Source organism: Pecten maximus, chromosome 2 (assembly GCF_902652985.1).
Source record: "Pecten maximus chromosome 2, xPecMax1.1, whole genome shotgun sequence".
NCBI lineage: Eukaryota > Metazoa > Mollusca > Bivalvia > Pectinida > Pectinidae > Pecten > Pecten maximus.
The window spans coordinates 45,791,120-45,809,134 of record NC_047016.1 but is presented as its reverse complement, the minus strand read 5'-3'; the positions used below and the strand labels follow the sequence as shown (position 1 = coordinate 45,809,134).

At 33.3% G+C, this 18,015-nt stretch overlaps 1 protein-coding gene across 5 annotated transcripts in view; it reads left to right on the top strand.

Annotated features, from left to right (window-relative positions):
• Positions 1-18,015, top strand: part of LOC117322251 (TBC1 domain family member 5-like) — a 70,796-nt gene that overhangs the window by 42,558 nt on the left and 10,223 nt on the right. For 2 of the 5 annotated variants that reach the window (XM_033877053.1, XM_033877052.1), the window contains exons 9-17: positions 2,971-3,073; positions 3,925-4,013; positions 5,556-5,576; positions 10,308-10,358; positions 15,140-15,209; positions 15,415-15,587; positions 16,153-16,295; positions 16,561-16,667; positions 17,302-17,386. In XM_033877053.1, coding sequence (XP_033732944.1) covers positions 2,971-3,073; positions 3,925-4,013; positions 5,556-5,576; positions 10,308-10,358; positions 15,140-15,209; positions 15,415-15,587; positions 16,153-16,295; positions 16,561-16,667; positions 17,302-17,386 — 842 coding nt within the window. The remainder of the gene's footprint in view (positions 1-2,970; positions 3,074-3,924; positions 4,014-5,555; positions 5,577-10,307; positions 10,359-15,139; positions 15,210-15,414; positions 15,588-16,152; positions 16,296-16,560; positions 16,668-17,301; positions 17,387-18,015) is intronic. The other 3 variants (XM_033877054.1, XM_033877051.1, XM_033877055.1) reach the window with 2 other exon arrangements.

Sequence of the window (18,015 nt, the reverse complement as noted above, 5' to 3'; positions counted from 1 at the left end):
ACTCAGATATTGTACGTGTATGGTGTCACTCAGATATTGTACGTGTATGGTGTCACTGTATATGTGTAGTGTCAATGTACATGTATGGTGTTACTGTATATGTGTAGTGTCAATGTACATGTATGGTGTCACTCAGATATTGTACGTGTATGGTGTCACTCAGATATTGTACATGTATGGTGTCACTCAGATATTGTACATGTATGGTGTCACTCAGATATTGTACGTGTATGGTGTCACTCAGATATTGTACGTGTATGGTGTCACTCAGATATTGTACGTGTATGGTGTCACTCAGATATTGTACATGTATGGTGTCACTCAGATATTGTACGTGTATGGTGTCACTCAGATATTGTACGTGTATGGTGTCACTCAGATATTGTACGTGTATGGTGTCACTCAGATATTGTACATGTATGGTGTCACTGTATATGTGTAGTGTCAATGTACATGTATGGTGTCACTGTATATGTGTAGTGTCACTGTAAATGTGTAGTGTCAATGTACATGTGTAGTGTCACTGTATATGTGTAGTGTCACTGTATATGTGTAGTGTCACTGTATATGTGTAGTGTCACTGTATATGTGTAGTGTCACTGTATATGTGTAGTGTCACTGTAAATGTGTAGTGTCAATGTACATGTGTAGTGTCACTGTATATGTGTAGTGTCACTGTAAATGTGTAGTGTCACTGTATATGTGTAGTGTCACTGTATATGTGTAGTGTCACTGTATATGTGTAGTGTCACTGTATATGTGTAGTGTCACTGTATAATGTGTAGTGTCACTGTATATGTGTAGTGTCACTGTATATGTGTAGTGTCACTGTATATGTGTAGTGTCACTGTATATGTGTAGTGTCACTGTATATGTGTAGTGTCACTGTATATGTGTAGTGTCACTGTATATGTGTAGTGTCACTGTATATGTGTAGTGTCACTGTAAATGTGTAGTGTCACTGTAAATGTGTAGTGTCACTGTATATGTGTAGTGTCACTGTATATGTGTAGTGTCACTGTATATGTGTAGTGTCACTGTATATGTGTAGTGTCACTGTATATGTGTAGTGTCACTGTAAATGTGTAGTGTCACTGTATATGTGTAGTGTCACTGTATATGTGTAGTGTCACTGTATATGTGTAGTGTCACTGTATATGTGTAGTGTCACTGTATATGTGTAGTGTCACTGTAAATGTGTAGTGTCAATGTACATGTATGGTGTCACTCAGATATCAGTATGTTGTACATGTATGGTGTCACTCAGATATTGTACGGATGGTGTCACTCAGATATCAGTATGTTGTACATGTATGGTGTCACTCAGATATTGTATGTGATGGTGTCACTCAGATATTGTACATGTATGGTGTTACTCAGATATCAGTATGTTGTACATGTATGGTGTCACTCAGATATTGTACATGTATGGTGTCACTCAGATATTGTACATGTATGGTGTCACTCAGATATCAGTATGTTGTACATGTATGGTGTCACTCAGATATTGTATGTGATGGTGTCACTCAGATATTGTACGTGATGGTGTCACTCAGATTTCAGTATGTTGTACATGTATCAAATAGCATCCAGTATTATAATAACAACCTTGTGCTGTGCAGTTTTCAGAAATGTACTTGGAATTGTGCATGTTTTGTAGAGATCAGGAGAGAATTTTCGTGTGCTTCTGCATTTCACGCCCATTAATTCTCTAGTGCATGTATGTACCACGTCCTAATTAGTCTCTATCAGCACTACCAGAGAACATATCGTCCCTCTTTGTGTCTCAATGTGTGTCCCTTCGTACATTATTTAGCCAGTGGTCAGAATGACCCGGGCACAACTCTGATACTCTGTCAAAATGACCAAAGAGGTTATTGGGTCAAGGTCAAAGTTGACCAAAGAGGTTATTGGGTCAAGGTCAAAGTCGACCAAAGAGGTCGTTGGGTCAAGGTCAAAGTCGACCAAAGAGGTTGTTGGGTCAAGGTCAAAGTCGACCAAAGAGGCTGTTGGGTCAAGGTCAAAGTCGACCAAAGAGGTTGTTGGGTCAAGGTCAAAGTCGACCAAAGAGGTTGTTGGGTCAAGGTCAAAGTCGACCAAAGAGGTCGTTGGGTCAAGGTCAAAGTCGACCAAAGAGGTCGTTGGGTCAAGGTCATTGTTATAATGGTTTCAGGGTTGTCTGGTCAATTTCACGGTTACTCTCTTTAGAATATCATTGTCAGCACTCTAGAGTTCTTCATTCCTTGGGCCTGTTAATTGTGTTAACTTAAATATTAAGACTTTATAGAGATTGTCCACGCTAAGTGAAAGCTATAAGAGATTGAGAGGCTTCCTTGGAGCTGAAGAACCTGGGTTGTGGTTATCTTCAGGGGCGAAGACTTTGTGAAGGAGGGAATAGTGTAAAAGTAGAGAGTATAAGGTCACCTTACTAGCTCAGACTTGTGGGAATTTTCCTTTAGCTTAGCAGTAGGATGTTTGCCTTGAGAGCTTGAGAGCCTTGAGGTTGTTAGTTGGAGCCCCAGCACAGGCAGCAAATCTGTAATAGGAAGGAGTAATGAAAAATACCTTACCCGAACTGGGTTGGTGTTGTATGTGTATGTGTAGTATGTGAATGTGTAGTATGTGAATGTGTAGTATGTAATCTAAGCAGACTAAGGAGTTTTCAAAAATGACAAAAGAAACAAAAACATGAAATAAAAAAAAAAAATGATTCAAAATAAAATTGTCGTTATTTTTAAGATCACAGTATGGTTGAATGAAGTCATATTTGGAAACACCCTGTAGCCTCCTGATCTACCACCAATAGCATGCATATACAAGTACATTTGATGTTGTTTTTCTATGATTTACTCCCATCATCATGATTCTCTCTTTTTCCTGTGATATCTTTCAGAAAATGCATGATTTTAACATCTCTTTTAAAGCTTTTCATTATTTTCGGTTTTTTTTTTCTTTTTGTTTATTCTGTAGCTTTCCAGAGATTCAGTTTTTTCAAAACCCTGAGCTCCGTGAACAGATGATAGACTTGCTGTTTTGTTACAGCCGTTCCCATACGGCTATTCTGTACAAACAGGTACAGCAATCCATATATCTCTCTATATCAGATCGGCAAGTCAGAATTTCGACCGTAGAGAGTTGATCTTCTCAAACCTGGTAAATGCTATGTTTGTAAGAGTAATGTAAGTAAGAATATTATGACACTGTAAAAGTATTGTACAGCTTCTTCATATAAGTGTATCCAGTCTTAGGACAGATTTTATCAGTTTTTAAAATGCTCAAAGGTAAAGAAGCAGATCTTTTTGTAAAATGCTCAAGAGTAAAGAAGCTGATGTTTTAAGCTAATTGCTCAAGAGTAAAGACGCTGATGTTTTAGCTAATTGCTCAAGAGTAAAGACGCTGATCTTTCTGTAAAATGGTCAAGATTTGAGAAGCTGATCTTTTTTTGTAAAATGCTCAAGAGTAAAGAATCTGATCTTTTAGTAAAATGCTCAAGAATAGAAAAATAGATCTTTTTGTAAAATGCTCAAGAGTAAAGAAGCTGATCTTTTATTGAAATGCTCAAGAATAGAAAAATAGATCTTTTTGTAAAATGCTCAAGAGTAAAGAAGCAGATCATTCTGTAAACTGCTCTAGAGTATTTTTGTTAATGTCCAAATAAACACATACATTATAGAAAACCTATTATTAAGTATTAGCAAGTTTCCAGTAATCAGCATTTAATATAAATTTCAATAGATTGATAATTGTTCTGTAATTAAATGATTCTTATAGAGATATAAACATATATTTAGAAGGAAAGTTCCTGTTTTGATAATAATGAAGTTTAAAGTATTATTTTTTTTATTGAATTTCATGTAATTGATTAAGCATTTCTAATTTAATACCACAATTTTTCTCAGCTGATTCTGTATTTTGATATTACAGGGAATGCACGAGTTGTTAGCTCCCCTGATTTTCGTCCTCCATTGTGACCACCAGGCTTTCCTACATGCAAATGAGGTGGAGTCACTAGGGTGAGTATTCTTAATCAGGATATAATCTATTAAATGTAAGTTTAGTATTTTAGTATCGTTTATTTCTTTAAAATGTTTAGAATTTTTTTTACTGTTGGCGTCTTATGTCTTGAAAATAAAATTTTATTAGCTAGATACTAGTATTTTTATCCAAATTTATGTTGAATGTTGATTAATGATATTCATTTTATTAGATAGTGAATTCATTTTAGGTTGATTAATAGAAACATTTTGTTTGTTTGAAATTATGTTTTTCTAATTATTTTGAGGCTTTGATGCTTTTAAATTGAAAATAGAGTAATTGTTTGAAGAAAGACAGACTGACTGGAGAAAAAAAATAAAAATATAAAAAAAAACCTAATATCTGATCATTATTGGACAAAAATTATCTTAGTCTAGTTCTGAAATGAATTGGATTACCAAGAATGAATCTGTATCAGTGTCATTGGGAATGATGGCTGTTCAGAAAAAAGATTGATTTAAAAGTAACAAATTAAATAGTTTATGGTCTCGAGTCCAGCAGTGATGATATGAAGCTTGACATACTGCTACAGGAAACACACTTTGTATTGAGGACTTAATTCCACTCTGTTAAAAGTCTCTTTTATTGGTATCTTTATCTTTAAACATTAACTCACTAACCAAAAATATCAAGTCTTATTGGTAGAAAAATACTAACCAGAATTAATATTCATAATCCAAACCAAAAACTCATTGTCTACTACATTATGATATGTGTCTGGGTTTCAAAATCATTATCTAGGTTCTGGTTCTCTTATTTTAATCTTATCATATACAAATGTATATATATTCATTATCCAGACTTAAAACTCATTATCCAGATTAAATATTCACTATCCAGACTAAATATTCATTATTCACTATCCACTCTTAAAACTCATTATTTAGACTAAATATTCATTATCCAAAATAAAAACTCATTATCCAGACTAAATATTCATTATCCAGACTAAATATTCATTATCCAGACTTTAACCTCATTATTCAGACTAAATATTCATTATCAAGTCTTAAAACTCATTATTCATACTAAATATTCATTATACAGACTTAATATTCATTATTCAGACTAAATATTCATTATCCTGACTAAATATTCACTATCCAGACTTAAAACTCATTATTCAGACTAAATATTCAATATCCACACTTAAAACTAAACTCATTATTCATACTAAATATTCATTATACAGACTTAAAACTCATTATTCAGACCATCCAGACCTAAAACTCATTATTCAGACTAAATATTCATTATTGAGACCTAAGACTCATTATCACACAGTTTTTAGTGACACATCAATAATTTTCAGATTGCTGTATTTCACATATTGTATGCTGTCATTTGATGTATATAATTATGTAGACATCAGTTCAAAATATGTAATTATTGATCATGTCAAAGGATGGCTACTTTATCAGGTGGTACACTCTTAAGTTCAATAACTTTTGGAGTTATATTTTACACAGCAGCATACCTTATCAATTCGTACCCAGTACAGAATAAGTTCTAAATTTCAGATGGATTCCGACCGCTAACAGGTTTGGTTCTGGAGAATTCTACTCCCATTTCTGACACAAATTGTATTGTTATATATCAAGCTTTGTACACTGTGTCTAATGTGACACAATCCTCTATGGAAATGGGTCCTACTTTCACTTAGTATGTACAATGCATTGCTGATTTGCATAAAAGATTCTACTTTCTTTTTACATGTATAATATATACAGAGCTAAGTTAACAAAATGAAATGCTGTATTTACATTTGTCTGCCATAAAACAACCTTATGTTTAAAGGGTTGATATCAGATTAAAACAGAATGGTAAGTAGTTGGAGTTTGTAGCTATTTATAAAAATATAAATAAAAAAGTTGCGTGTGCAGAGAGTTTGGTTTAATGATAGTTTGCTATTGGTAATTGAGTTTGTGCTGTTAGGCTATAATGAGTGTGTTTGTTAAGGTTTAGGAAGTTTGAGGTTTTTTGCATTCAGCTTTACACATACCATATAATATTGCTCGATAACACCCAAGTAAAGAAACATATTCTGTTCCTCTCAACAAGGGTTTGATGAAAACGAACACTAGCATCATGTTTACAACTGTAAATAGTATATAATTATAATTTCAGTAGGTAATAAACAGAAAAGTTTACGTTAAAAATATTTTCAAAAATCAAAACAGTCTCCAAAGGTTTATCTGAGCCATCTTGTGTGAAAGTGATTATTTCAACGAGGGGATTTAACTTGTCAACAGTACATTTGTTTTGGCTTAAGGCTTGGCTTTCAATCATATCTGAGATGATGTTTATTTCAAAATATCAAGTTACAAAATATTGAATCTAGAGATTAGGTTAGCCGATACATATGTTCCAAACATGTGACACGTGTTTGTCTCGTATAATAGTGTTTAGAGACGGGAGAAAGTTGGGCCTAGCTTTGAGATTTATGTATTGTATAATAGTGTTTAGAGACGGGAGAAAGTTGGGCCTAGCTTTGAGATTTATGTATCGTATAATAGTGTTTAGAGACGGGAGAAAGTTGGGCCTAGCTTTGAGATTTATTAGCCCACCATCATCAGATGGTGGCCTGTTCAAATCGCCCTGCGTCCGTGGTCCGTGGTCCGTCCGTCCGTCCCTCCGTCCGTCCGTCCGTCCGTCCGTCCCTCCGTCCGTAAACAATTCTTGTTATCGCTATTTCTCAGAAAGTACTGAAGGGATCTTTCTCAAATTTCATATGTAGGTTCCCCTTGGTGCCTAGTTATGCATATTGCGTTTTGAGACCAATCGGAAAACAACATGGCCGACAGGCAGCCATCTTGGATTTTGACAATTGAAGTTTGTTATCGCTATTTCTGAGAAAGTACTGAATGGATCTTTCTCAAATTTCATATGAAGGTTCCCCTTGGTGCCTAGTTATGCATATTGCATTTTGAGATCAATCGGATAACAACATGGCCGACAGGCAGCCATCTTGGATTTTGATAATTGAAGTTTGTTATCGCTATTTCTGAGAAAGTACTGAATGGATCTTTCTGAAATTTTATATGAAGGTTCCCCTTGGTGCCTAGTTATGCATATTGCGTTTTGAGACCAATCGGAAAACAACATGGCTGACAGGCAGCCATCTTGGATTTTGACAATTGAAGTTTGTTATCGCTATTTCTGAGAAAGCTTTGAAGGGATCTTTCTCAAATTGCATATGAAGGTTCCCCTTGGTGCCTAGTTATGCATATTGCGTTTTGAGACTAATCGGAAAACAGCATGGCTGACAGGCAGCCATCTTGGATTTTGACAATTGAAGTTTGTTATCGCTATTTCTGAGAAAGCCCTGAAGGGATCTTTCTCAAATTGCATATGAAGGTTCCCCTTGGTGCCTAGTTATGCATATTGCGTTTTGAGACTAATCGGAAAACAGCATGGCTGACAGGCAGCCATCTTGGATTTTGACAATTGAAGTTTGTTATCGCTATTTCTGAGAAAGCCCTGAAGGGATCTTTCTCAAATTGCATATGAAGGTTCCCCTTGGTGCCTAGTTATGCATATTGCGTTTTGAGACCAATCGGAAAACAAAATGGCCGACAGGCAGCCATCTTGGATTTTGACAATTGAAGTTTGTTATCGCTATTTCTGAGAAAGTACTGAATGGATCTTTCTCAAATTTGATATGAAGGTTCCCCTTGGTGCCTTGTTATGCATATTGCGATTTGAGACCAATCGGATAACAACATGGCCGACAGGCAGCCATCTTGGATTTTGACAATTGAAGTTTGTTATCGCTATTTCTGAGAAAGTACTGAATGGATCTTTCTCAAATTTCATATGTAGGTTCCCCTTGGTGCCTAGTTATGCATATTGCGATTTGAGACCAATCGGAAAACAACATGGCCGACAGGCAGCCATCTTGGATTTTGACAATTGAAGTTTGTTATCACTATTTCTGAGAATGTACTGAATGGATCTTTCTCAAATTGCATATGTAAGATTCCCTTGGTGCCTAGTTATGCATATTGTGTTTTGAGACCAATCTGAAAACAACATGGCCGACAGGCAGCCATCTTGGATTTTGACAATTGAAGTTTGTTATCGCTATTTCTGAGAAAGTACTGAATGGATCTTTCTCAAATTTCATAAGTAGGTTCCCCTTGGTCCCTTGTATTGCATTTTTGGACCAGTCTGTCCTGAAAACAACCTGGCAAACAAACAGCCATTATCGTTAAATCTCAAATTTCTTATATAGCTAGGATTCCCTTGTTTGAAAAGTACTGGAGGGATGTCTCAATTTGCACAGATTAGTAAAATGAAGGGAAAAGTAGAGAAAAGATCAATCTGACATGGAACCTATGAAGATCATTCAATGGTGGGCGCCAAGATCCCTCTGGGATCTCTTGTATATTGTATAATAGTGTTTAGAGACAGGAGAACGATGGGCCTAGGTTTGAGATTTATGTATCGTATAATAGTGTTTAGAGACGGGAGAAAGATGGGCCTAGATTTGAGATTTATATATTGTATAATAGTGTTTAGAGACGGGAGAAAGTTGGGCCTAGCTTTGAGATTTATGTATCGTATAATAGTGTTTAGAGACAGGAGAACGATGGGCCTAGGTTTGAGATTTATCAGTGAACTTGTTTGATATTTTAAATTGAGTTCATCCCTGTCACAGTAATACACAGAATTACATCATCGTAAAACAATGCTGACCAGACAAAACCCTTCAAAACATTTTATAGTTTGCTGTGTTTGTTCCTAGTTGAATGATACTGTAGACTCGCATGTGAAAAACATTTCAACATCTAAATCTATTTCTTCTTAATATTTTATATTGTTTTTTTATTGATTTCAAAACTTCTTCGTCACAATTAAGACAAACAGCACATCTGTAGTGATCTTTCTTATTTATTTTTTACAAATGTACACACAATTGAGAAGTTAATGGTAATCTTTTATATTTTATTTCCATATTTATTTCTTTGAATCAAGTTCATGGGATATTCATTAAGTTATTTAATCTTATGAATGATATACACTTTGTTTATTTTATTCTTCAATTTTTGTTAACCCATTATTAAGAATTTCACAAACACAGTAAATTATTTCCAATGAAAATTTGGAAGTCGAAGGTCAAGGTCAGTGTTTGCTGCATTTCAGATTATGTATGTTCTGTTTCGTCTATATTAGAGGTTAATTATCATTATTACATGTATGTCTAAACAAATGATTTGAAAATGCTGGTCTCTTGTTTTCTTTAAATTGGCTACCTTCGGTTACTGATAAAAGTCGGGTTTCGATCATATTATTTTGAGGTCAGGTTTAAATAATATTTTTCCCTGTTTTCATTTAGCAAATGGACTTGTTTGTTTTTAGGTCACCTGACACAGACCGTCTCTGAGGTTAAATCCATATTCATCCCTTCGTCAGCTTTTCTTTAATCAAGTTCAACATAATAATAAGACTAAATCGTAATAACAAATTAGCCTGCAGCATGTTGTGGTGGAGGGTTGTCTGACTTCTTATGATAAATTCTGTCTATTGACCCACTCTCAGATTTGTAAGTGTTATAATTATAATGCTTAAAACTAAAACAAACTTCTTTAAAGCTATAACATATGGAGTCATAACAGTTGTCCAGTACCTTGTTGATGGAATAGAGGAAAAGTATTTAAATAGATAACCTTGACCTTGTTACTTGAGGGTCAACTGAAAGCGTAAAACTTCAAAAAACTTACTCAAGAGAACCATGTTGTTTGTGTTGTGATACAGAACTGTTCAGTTCGTTTGATTACATCTTATCTTGATCAAGATCAAAGAGTAAAATGATTTAAAAATAAAATATAGAAATAGCACTTCACAATTACGGCCTGCTAGCTTTGACACTCTCCCCCCCCCCCCCCCCCCCTATCCCCAGATCCCCAGATATGTTGTTGTCTGTTCACTGTCTCCCAGATATTTTGGGCATCACATGATCAACATCTGGTTATTTCCCTCATTCCAAGCTTCAAAACCCAAAGGTTCTAATCTTTATGTGTTTTGTCTTTTCTGCATCGGTCCAAAATTATCATACTAGTCAACGAGCCGGAAGAACCCTTGTATTTTGAAGATATCCCATCCTGTATATGTATGCTGTGTTTAGAATTCACTAGAATAATGATAAGCTTTCAGAAATTAAAGTTTTTAGCATCAGAATATTAAATGTTAAAAACATATTATAAGCCAGGTAAATTAAGTTTTGTATGGTATATAAATGAGAATTATTTATCAAATTGTTTCCTTTTCAGGGAGATTGTCCGAGAGTTGATGGATCCCACGTACCTGGAGCACGATGCATAGTACGTATTTATCTCCATAGTGAATTGACCTGTTATATAATTCATCATACGAACTGATCGACTGTTCAAGCGGTGACCGAGTGGTTAAGGTGTCCCGACACTTTATCACTAGCCCTCCACCTCTGGGTTGCAAGTTCCAAACCTACGTGGGGCAGTTGCCAGTTACTGACCGTAGGTCGGGAGTTTTTCTCCGGGTACTCCGTCTTTCCTCCACCTCCAAAACCTGGCATGTCCTTAAATGACCTTGGCTGTTAATAGGACGTTAAACAAAATAAACTAAAATAACCAAATGTTGGAGCTAAAAAGTTTTCAAGGATCGCCATGTCTGAAAAATTCTATATATTTATACCCCCCGCAACGAAGTTAGGGAGGGTATACTGGAATCACCTTGTCCGTCCGTCCGTCCGTCCGTCCGTCTGTCACAAAATTTGTCCGGCTATGCATTCGCTCATTTCTTTATGGATTTCACTCAAATTTGGTATATAGTTAGAAGACCATATGAACTTGTGTCCCCTGCAGTGATTTTGCGATTTAGCCCTTTTTAACAGAGTTAGGCCCCTTTTTCATACAAAATGTGTCATAATTTTGTCCGGCTATGCATTCACTTAGTTTTTGATGGATTTTTGAAACTTTATACAGAGTTGAAGGATGGCATGAAGTTGTGTCGCCAGTAACGGCTTCTTCCGAAAAAACGCTTTTTACAGAGTTATGTAAAAAATGGTTACTAGCTTGTCCGACTATATTATGCATTTGCTTTGTTTTCGATGGATTTTTCTAAAATTTGGCATGTAGTTAGAGGACCCTATGAGGTTTAGCTCTATGCAAAGATTTTGCCGAATTACCAGTTCTAATAGAGTTATGCCCCTTTTTCTTTAAAAACGAGCAAAATTTTGTTCGGCTATGCATTCAATTAGTTCTTACCTAAACATAGAACATGTTTGATTTGGTTATAGTACCATAAATAGGCAGCTTCACAAAGTATCCAAACCAATCAATGAAAAGCGGGGGGTATACTTGTCACAGCTCTAGTTTTATTCAGTTTATGAATTCTTATCTTGTTATAAATTACAAGTTTGTGAGAGGTAATTATTGACAACAGTAAAAGGAATTTTATATCGGAAATATATATGATAACAAATATATTGAATTTTTTGTCGGTTGTGATATACCAAAGTCTGTTCACATATTGAAGTTTGGTTATGTAATTGATATACGCCTAAAACAGTTTATAATGGTGAAAAATAGCATGGGCAATCTTTATTTGGCACACAGTGTTGTAGACTGTCCTATGTTTGGATAATCAGCAGTTTGTTGTTAATATATTACGTAAAACATGCCCCCTTCTGTGTTTATATCAATCAGCGTTTTGATTTTTGTGTTAATATTGGAGAGTTTCTATATTTTTGTGCTAATATTGGAGAGTTTCTATATTTTTGTGTTAATATTGGAGAGTTTTTATAATATATTTGTGTTAATATTGGAGAGTTTCCATATTTTTGTGTTAATATTGGAGAGTTTTTATAATATATTTGTGTTAATATTGGAGAGTTTCCATATTTTTGTGTTAATATTGGAGAGTTTTTATAATATATTTGTGTTAATATTGGAGTTTCTATATTTTTAGCTCACCTGGCCCGAAGGGCCGGTGAGCTTATGCCATGGTGCAGCGTCCGTCGTCCGGTGTCCGTCAACTTTTTCTTAAAATTGCTACTAGTCCTAAAGTATTGAATGGATTTTTAATGGTGAAAAATAGCATGGGCAATCTTTATTTGGCACATAGTGTTGTAGACTGTCCTATGTTTGGATAATCAGCAGTTTGTTGTTAATATATTACGTAAAACATGCCCCCTTCTGTGTTTATATCAGTCAGCGTTTTGATTTTTGTGTTAATATTGGAGAGTTTCTTTATTTTTGTGTTAATATTGGAGAGTTTCTTTATTTTTGTGCTAATATTGGAGAGTTTCTATATTTTTGTGTTAATATTGGAGAGTTTCTATATTTTTGTGTTAAACATTTTTGGAGAGTTTCTATATTTTTGTGTTAATATTGGAGAGTTTTTATAATATATTTGTGTTAATATTGGAGAGTTTCCATATTTTTGTGTTAATATTGGAGAGTTTTTATAATATATTTGTTAATATTGGAGAGTTTCTATATTTTTGTGTTAATATTGGAGAGTTTCCTTATTTTTGTGCTAATATTGGAGAGTTTCTATATTTTTGTGTTAATATTGGAGAGTTTTTATAATATATTTGTGTTAATATTGGAGAGTTTCCATATTTTTGTGCTAATATTGGAGAGTTTCTATATTTTTGTGTTAATATTGGAGAGTTTTTATAATATATTTGTGTTAATATTGGAGAGTTTCTATATTTTTGTGTTAATATTGGAGAGTTTCTTTATTTTTGTGTTAATATTGGAGAGTTTCTTTATTTTTGTGCTAATATTGGAGAGTTTCTATATTTTTGTGTTAATATTGGAGAGTTTCTATATTTTTGTGTTAAACATTTTTGGAGAGTTTCTATATTTTTGTGTTAATATTGGAGAGTTTTTATAATATATTTGTGTTAATATTGGAGAGTTTCCATATTTTTGTGTTAATATTGGAGAGTTTTTATAATATATTTGTTAATATTGGAGAGTTTCTATATTTTTGTGTTAATATTGGAGAGTTTCCTTATTTTTGTGCTAATATTGGAGAGTTTCTATATTTTTGTGTTAATATTGGAGAGTTTTTATAATATATTTGTGTTAATATTGGAGAGTTTCTATATTTTTGTGTTAATATTGGAGAGTTTCCTTATTTTTGTGCTAATATTAATTGGAGAGTTTCTATATTTTTGTGTTAATATTAGAGAGTTTTTATAATATATTTGTGTTAATATTGGAGAGTTTCTATATTTTTGTGTTGATATTGGAGTGTTTCTATAATTTTGTGCTAATATTGGTGAGTTTCTATTTTTTTGTGTTAATATTTGAGTTTCTATATTTTCGTGTTAATATTGGAGAGTTTCTATATTTTTGTGTTAATATTGGAGAGTTTTTGTATTTTTGTGTTAATATTGGAGAGTTTCTATATTTTTGTGTTAGTATTGGAGTGTCTATATTTTTGTGTTAATATTGGAGTGTCTGTATTTTTGTGTTAATATTGGAGAGTTTGTATATTTTTGTGTTAATATTGGAGAGTTTTTATAATATATTTGTTAATATTGGAGAGTTTTTATATTTTTGTGTTAATATTGGAGAGTTTCCTTATTTTTGTGCTAATATTGGAGAGTTTCTTTATTTTTGTGTTAATATTGGAGAGTTTTTATAATATATTTGTGTTAATATTGGAGAGTTTCTATATTTTTGTGTTAATATTGGAGAGTTTCCTTATTTTTGTGCTAATATTAATTGGAGAGTTTCTATATTTTTGTGTTAATATTAGAGAGTTTTTATAATATATTTGTGTTAATATTGGAGAGTTTCTATATTTTTGTGTTGATATTGGAGAGTTTCTATAATTTTGTGTTAATATTGGTGAGTTTCTATTTTTTGTGTTAATATTTGAGTTTCTATATTTTCGTGTTAATATTGGAGAGTTTCTATATTTTTGTGTTAATATTGGAGAGTTTTTGTATTTTTGTGTTAATATTGGAGAGTTTCTATATTTTTGTGTTAATATTGGAGTGTCTATATTTTTGTGTTAATATTGGAGTGTCTGTATTTTTGTGTTAATATTGGAGAGTTTGTATATATTTGTGTTAATATTGGAGAGTTTCTATATTTTTGTGTTGATATTGGAGTGTTTCTATAATTTTGTGTTAATATTGGTGAGTTTCTATTTTTTTGTGTTAATATTTGAGTTTCTATATTTTCGTGTTAATATTGGAGAGTTTCTATATTTTTGTGTTAATATTGGAGAGTTTTTGTATTTTTGTGTTAATATTGGAGAGTTTCTATATTTTTGTGTTAATATTGGAGTGTCTATATTTTTGTGTTAATATTGGAGTGTCTGTATTTTTGTGTTAATATTGGAGAGTTTGTATATTTTTGTGTTAATATTGGAGAGTTTTTATAATATATTTGTTAATATTGGAGAGTTTCTATATTTTTGTGTTAATATTGGAGAGTTTCCTTATTTTTGTGCTAATATTGGAGAGTTTCTTTATTTTTGTGTTAATATTGGAGAGTTTTTATAATATATTTGTGTTAATATTGGAGAGTTTCTATATTTTTGTGTTAATATTGGAGAGTTTCCTTATTTTTGTGCTAATATTAATTGGAGAGTTTCTATATTTTTGTGTTAATATTAGAGAGTTTTTATAATATATTTGTGTTAATATTGGAGAGTTTCTATATTTTTGTGTTGATATTGGAGAGTTTCTATAATTTTGTGTTAATATTGGTGAGTTTCTATTTTTTGTGTTAATATTTGAGTTTCTATATTTTCGTGTTAATATTGGAGAGTTTCTATATTTTTGTGTTAATATTGGAGAGTTTTTGTATTTTTGTGTTAATATTGGAGAGTTTCTATATTTTTGTGTTAATATTGGAGTGTCTATATTTTTGTGTTAATATTGGAGTGTCTGTATTTTTGTGTTAATATTGGAGAGTTTGTATATTTTTGTGTTAATATTGGAGAGTTTGTTTATTTTTGTGTTAATATTGGTGAGTTTGTATATTTTTGTGTTAATATTGGAGAGTTTCTATATATTTGTGTTAATATTGGAGAGTTTGTATATTTTTGTGTTAATATTGGAGAGTTTCTGATTTTTTGTGATCTATTATATTTACAGTGCAATGCTGTGTCAGATCATGGAGACTGTGGAACCCTGGTACAACTCTAAGGACATCATGACCCCTAAGGTATCCATGGAAACTGCTTGCTTCTACAGGGGAAAAACATATTTCACTTATTTAAAAATTAAAAATTCATGATTCCATACAATTTTGTCATCAGTAGCATTTGTTGATGTACATGTGTCTTTCTTAGAATGTTTATTTAATTCTGAGAAAAGTGTCAAAATAGTTTGTAGATTTCTGTAAAAATTTTACGTGTTGACATTTACAGATGACAAAAGATAAGGTCACTGTGGCCTTGTTTTCACGGCCACAGGATACTAACTCATCCATTGCCATCGTGTCCAAGCTGACCCGCGTCCATGACTACATCCTAAAGAAGTTTGACCCAGAGCTTCATCTTCACCTTGAGAGGCTGGATATTGCACCACAGATTTATGGGATGTAGGTCAAAGTTCATTGATCAAGTCATAGCAGTAGAAATTGTAAATCAAACTTAAAGCCAATGTGTATCTCAGGAAGTATTGCTTACACTTTATTTTACACACTGTATTTATCCTCAAATTAGTCCCTCCCTCATGTTAAAGTTAAGTGTTGAAATTTGAGGAGGGATTATTTGTGTTTTCTGATGACTTTGGGGAGGGGTTATTTTTGGTATTTTCTGATGACTTTGGGGAGGGGTTATTGGTGTGTTTTCTGATACTTTGGGGAGGGGTTGTTTGTGTATTTGCTGTTGACTTTGGGGAGGGGTTATTTTTGTATTTTCTGATGACTTTGGGGAGGGGTTATTTGTGTATTTTCGGACGACTTTAGGGAGGGGTTAATTATGTGTTTGCTGATGACTTTGGGGAGGGATTTTTTGTGTATTTTCTAATTACTTCGGGGAGGGATTATTTGTGTTTTTTCTGATGATTTGGGGAGGGGTTATTTGTGTGTTTTGTGATGACTTTGTGGAGGGGATTATTTGTGTATGTTTTCGGATGACTTTTTCATGTACACTGTTTAACAGACGGTGGGTTCGTCTCCTGTTCGGACGAGAGTTCCCCATGCAGGACCTCCTAGTCCTATGGGACGCTTTATTTGCGGATGGGATTGGCTTTGATCTGGTTGATTATGTCTTTGCTTCGATGTTGTTATACATCAGAGATTTGTGTAAGTATGGAGGCATTGCTCTTACAAGTCAGTAAAAATCCATTATAAATATTTCCAAAAAATAAATCGGGAATTTGAGTTCTTTATTTATAGGTTCTTGTCTAAATTGTCACTTCTCAACTTTTTTTCTGTAATTTGAATTATTTTAAACTATTTTAAAATTGATGATTCTGAAGAAATGAAGGAGAGGGCTTATTTGTGAGCATGGGCTTATTTGAGGATGAATATGGCAATATAATTTAGTCATGCCTTGTTATTTTTCCAGTGTTGGCGAGCGATTACCCACAATGCCTCAACTGCTTGATGCGTTACCCTCCTGTAGCCGATGTCCATTATCTTATAGAGAAAGCACGCTACCTTCGTGAGCCAAATGTATGCAAATTTTAACCTATATTTTCCATTGTGTATTATCAGTGACTTGATTTATATGCTTCTAACAAAAAGCAGTTTCTTATGTTGGCTACATGTGGACTGGTTTCATATCAATCACAGAAACCAAAAATATTTTCTTCACAAATTTCCTGGTATGCATTATAAAGTTAGTGTATCTATACCGAGTTTTCTGTGCTGTGATATGTAGACTTTATTTTGTTATCGGTAGAGAAAAAACCAATCCTTTTGAGTTTGCTGAAATTTGGTGTCTTTATAGAAATGAGTTTTATATTTTCATAAATATGACTTATGTGATAAACAGATTCTTCCACTCAGGGCTATAATGTCATATGAACTTTATGAAACTCTTTGTATAATTTCATATGCCACTGTCATAGATTCATGGTAAATCATATTATTTAATAAATTCCATTTGTCAAAACCACTCATATAGATCATCTGTCTGTATTTACTGATGTTAATCACTTTTGTTGGCCTGGAGACAATTGACTGTGGGAGGAAATTAGTCGCCTGAGAAAACCAACATGGCCAGGCAGGTGTCCTCATACCTTTCCATGTCCGATCAGGGAATCAACCACCCAACTTGTACTACTGTGATTTTATTTTGTTATAGAATTATCCACGCCCACCAAATTACACTGTCCAGACAGTGAATCAACTGGTCACGAACAAGTCACAGAAACCTGTGTCTCGTAGTGGTAAGTGTCTCGTAGTGGTAAGTGGAAAGTTTATTTTCATGAATGAATCCAAAAATCAATGTTTTTAAATTCACTATGATAATGTTGCTACCTTTGCTAATGTCTGAAAGAAAGCTTTGGATCATCTATTCAACCCTAGAAATAATTAATTAAATTTCTCAGTCTATGGCACATTAAGACATATTTGTTATGAGTACAACTGGTCACTGTAAGATAATTAGAGGAGACAGTATCCTCGACCCCAGATAAAAAACACTCTCTCTACATTACTGATAGATAAGTAAGCACTGTCTCTACATTACTGATAGATAAGTAAGCACTGTCTCTACATTACTGATAGATAAGTAAGCACTGTCTCTACATTACTGATAGATAAGTAAGCACTGTCTCTACATTACTGATAGATAAGTAAGCACTGTCTCTACATTACTGATAGATAAGTAAGCACTCTCCCTACATTACTGATAGATAAGTAAGCACTGTCTCTACATTACTGATAGATAAGTAAGCACTGTCTCTACATTACTGATAGATAAGTAAGCACTGTCTCTACATTACTGATAGATAAGTAAGCACTGTCTCTACATTACTGATAGATAAGTAAGCACTCTCTACATTACTGATAGATA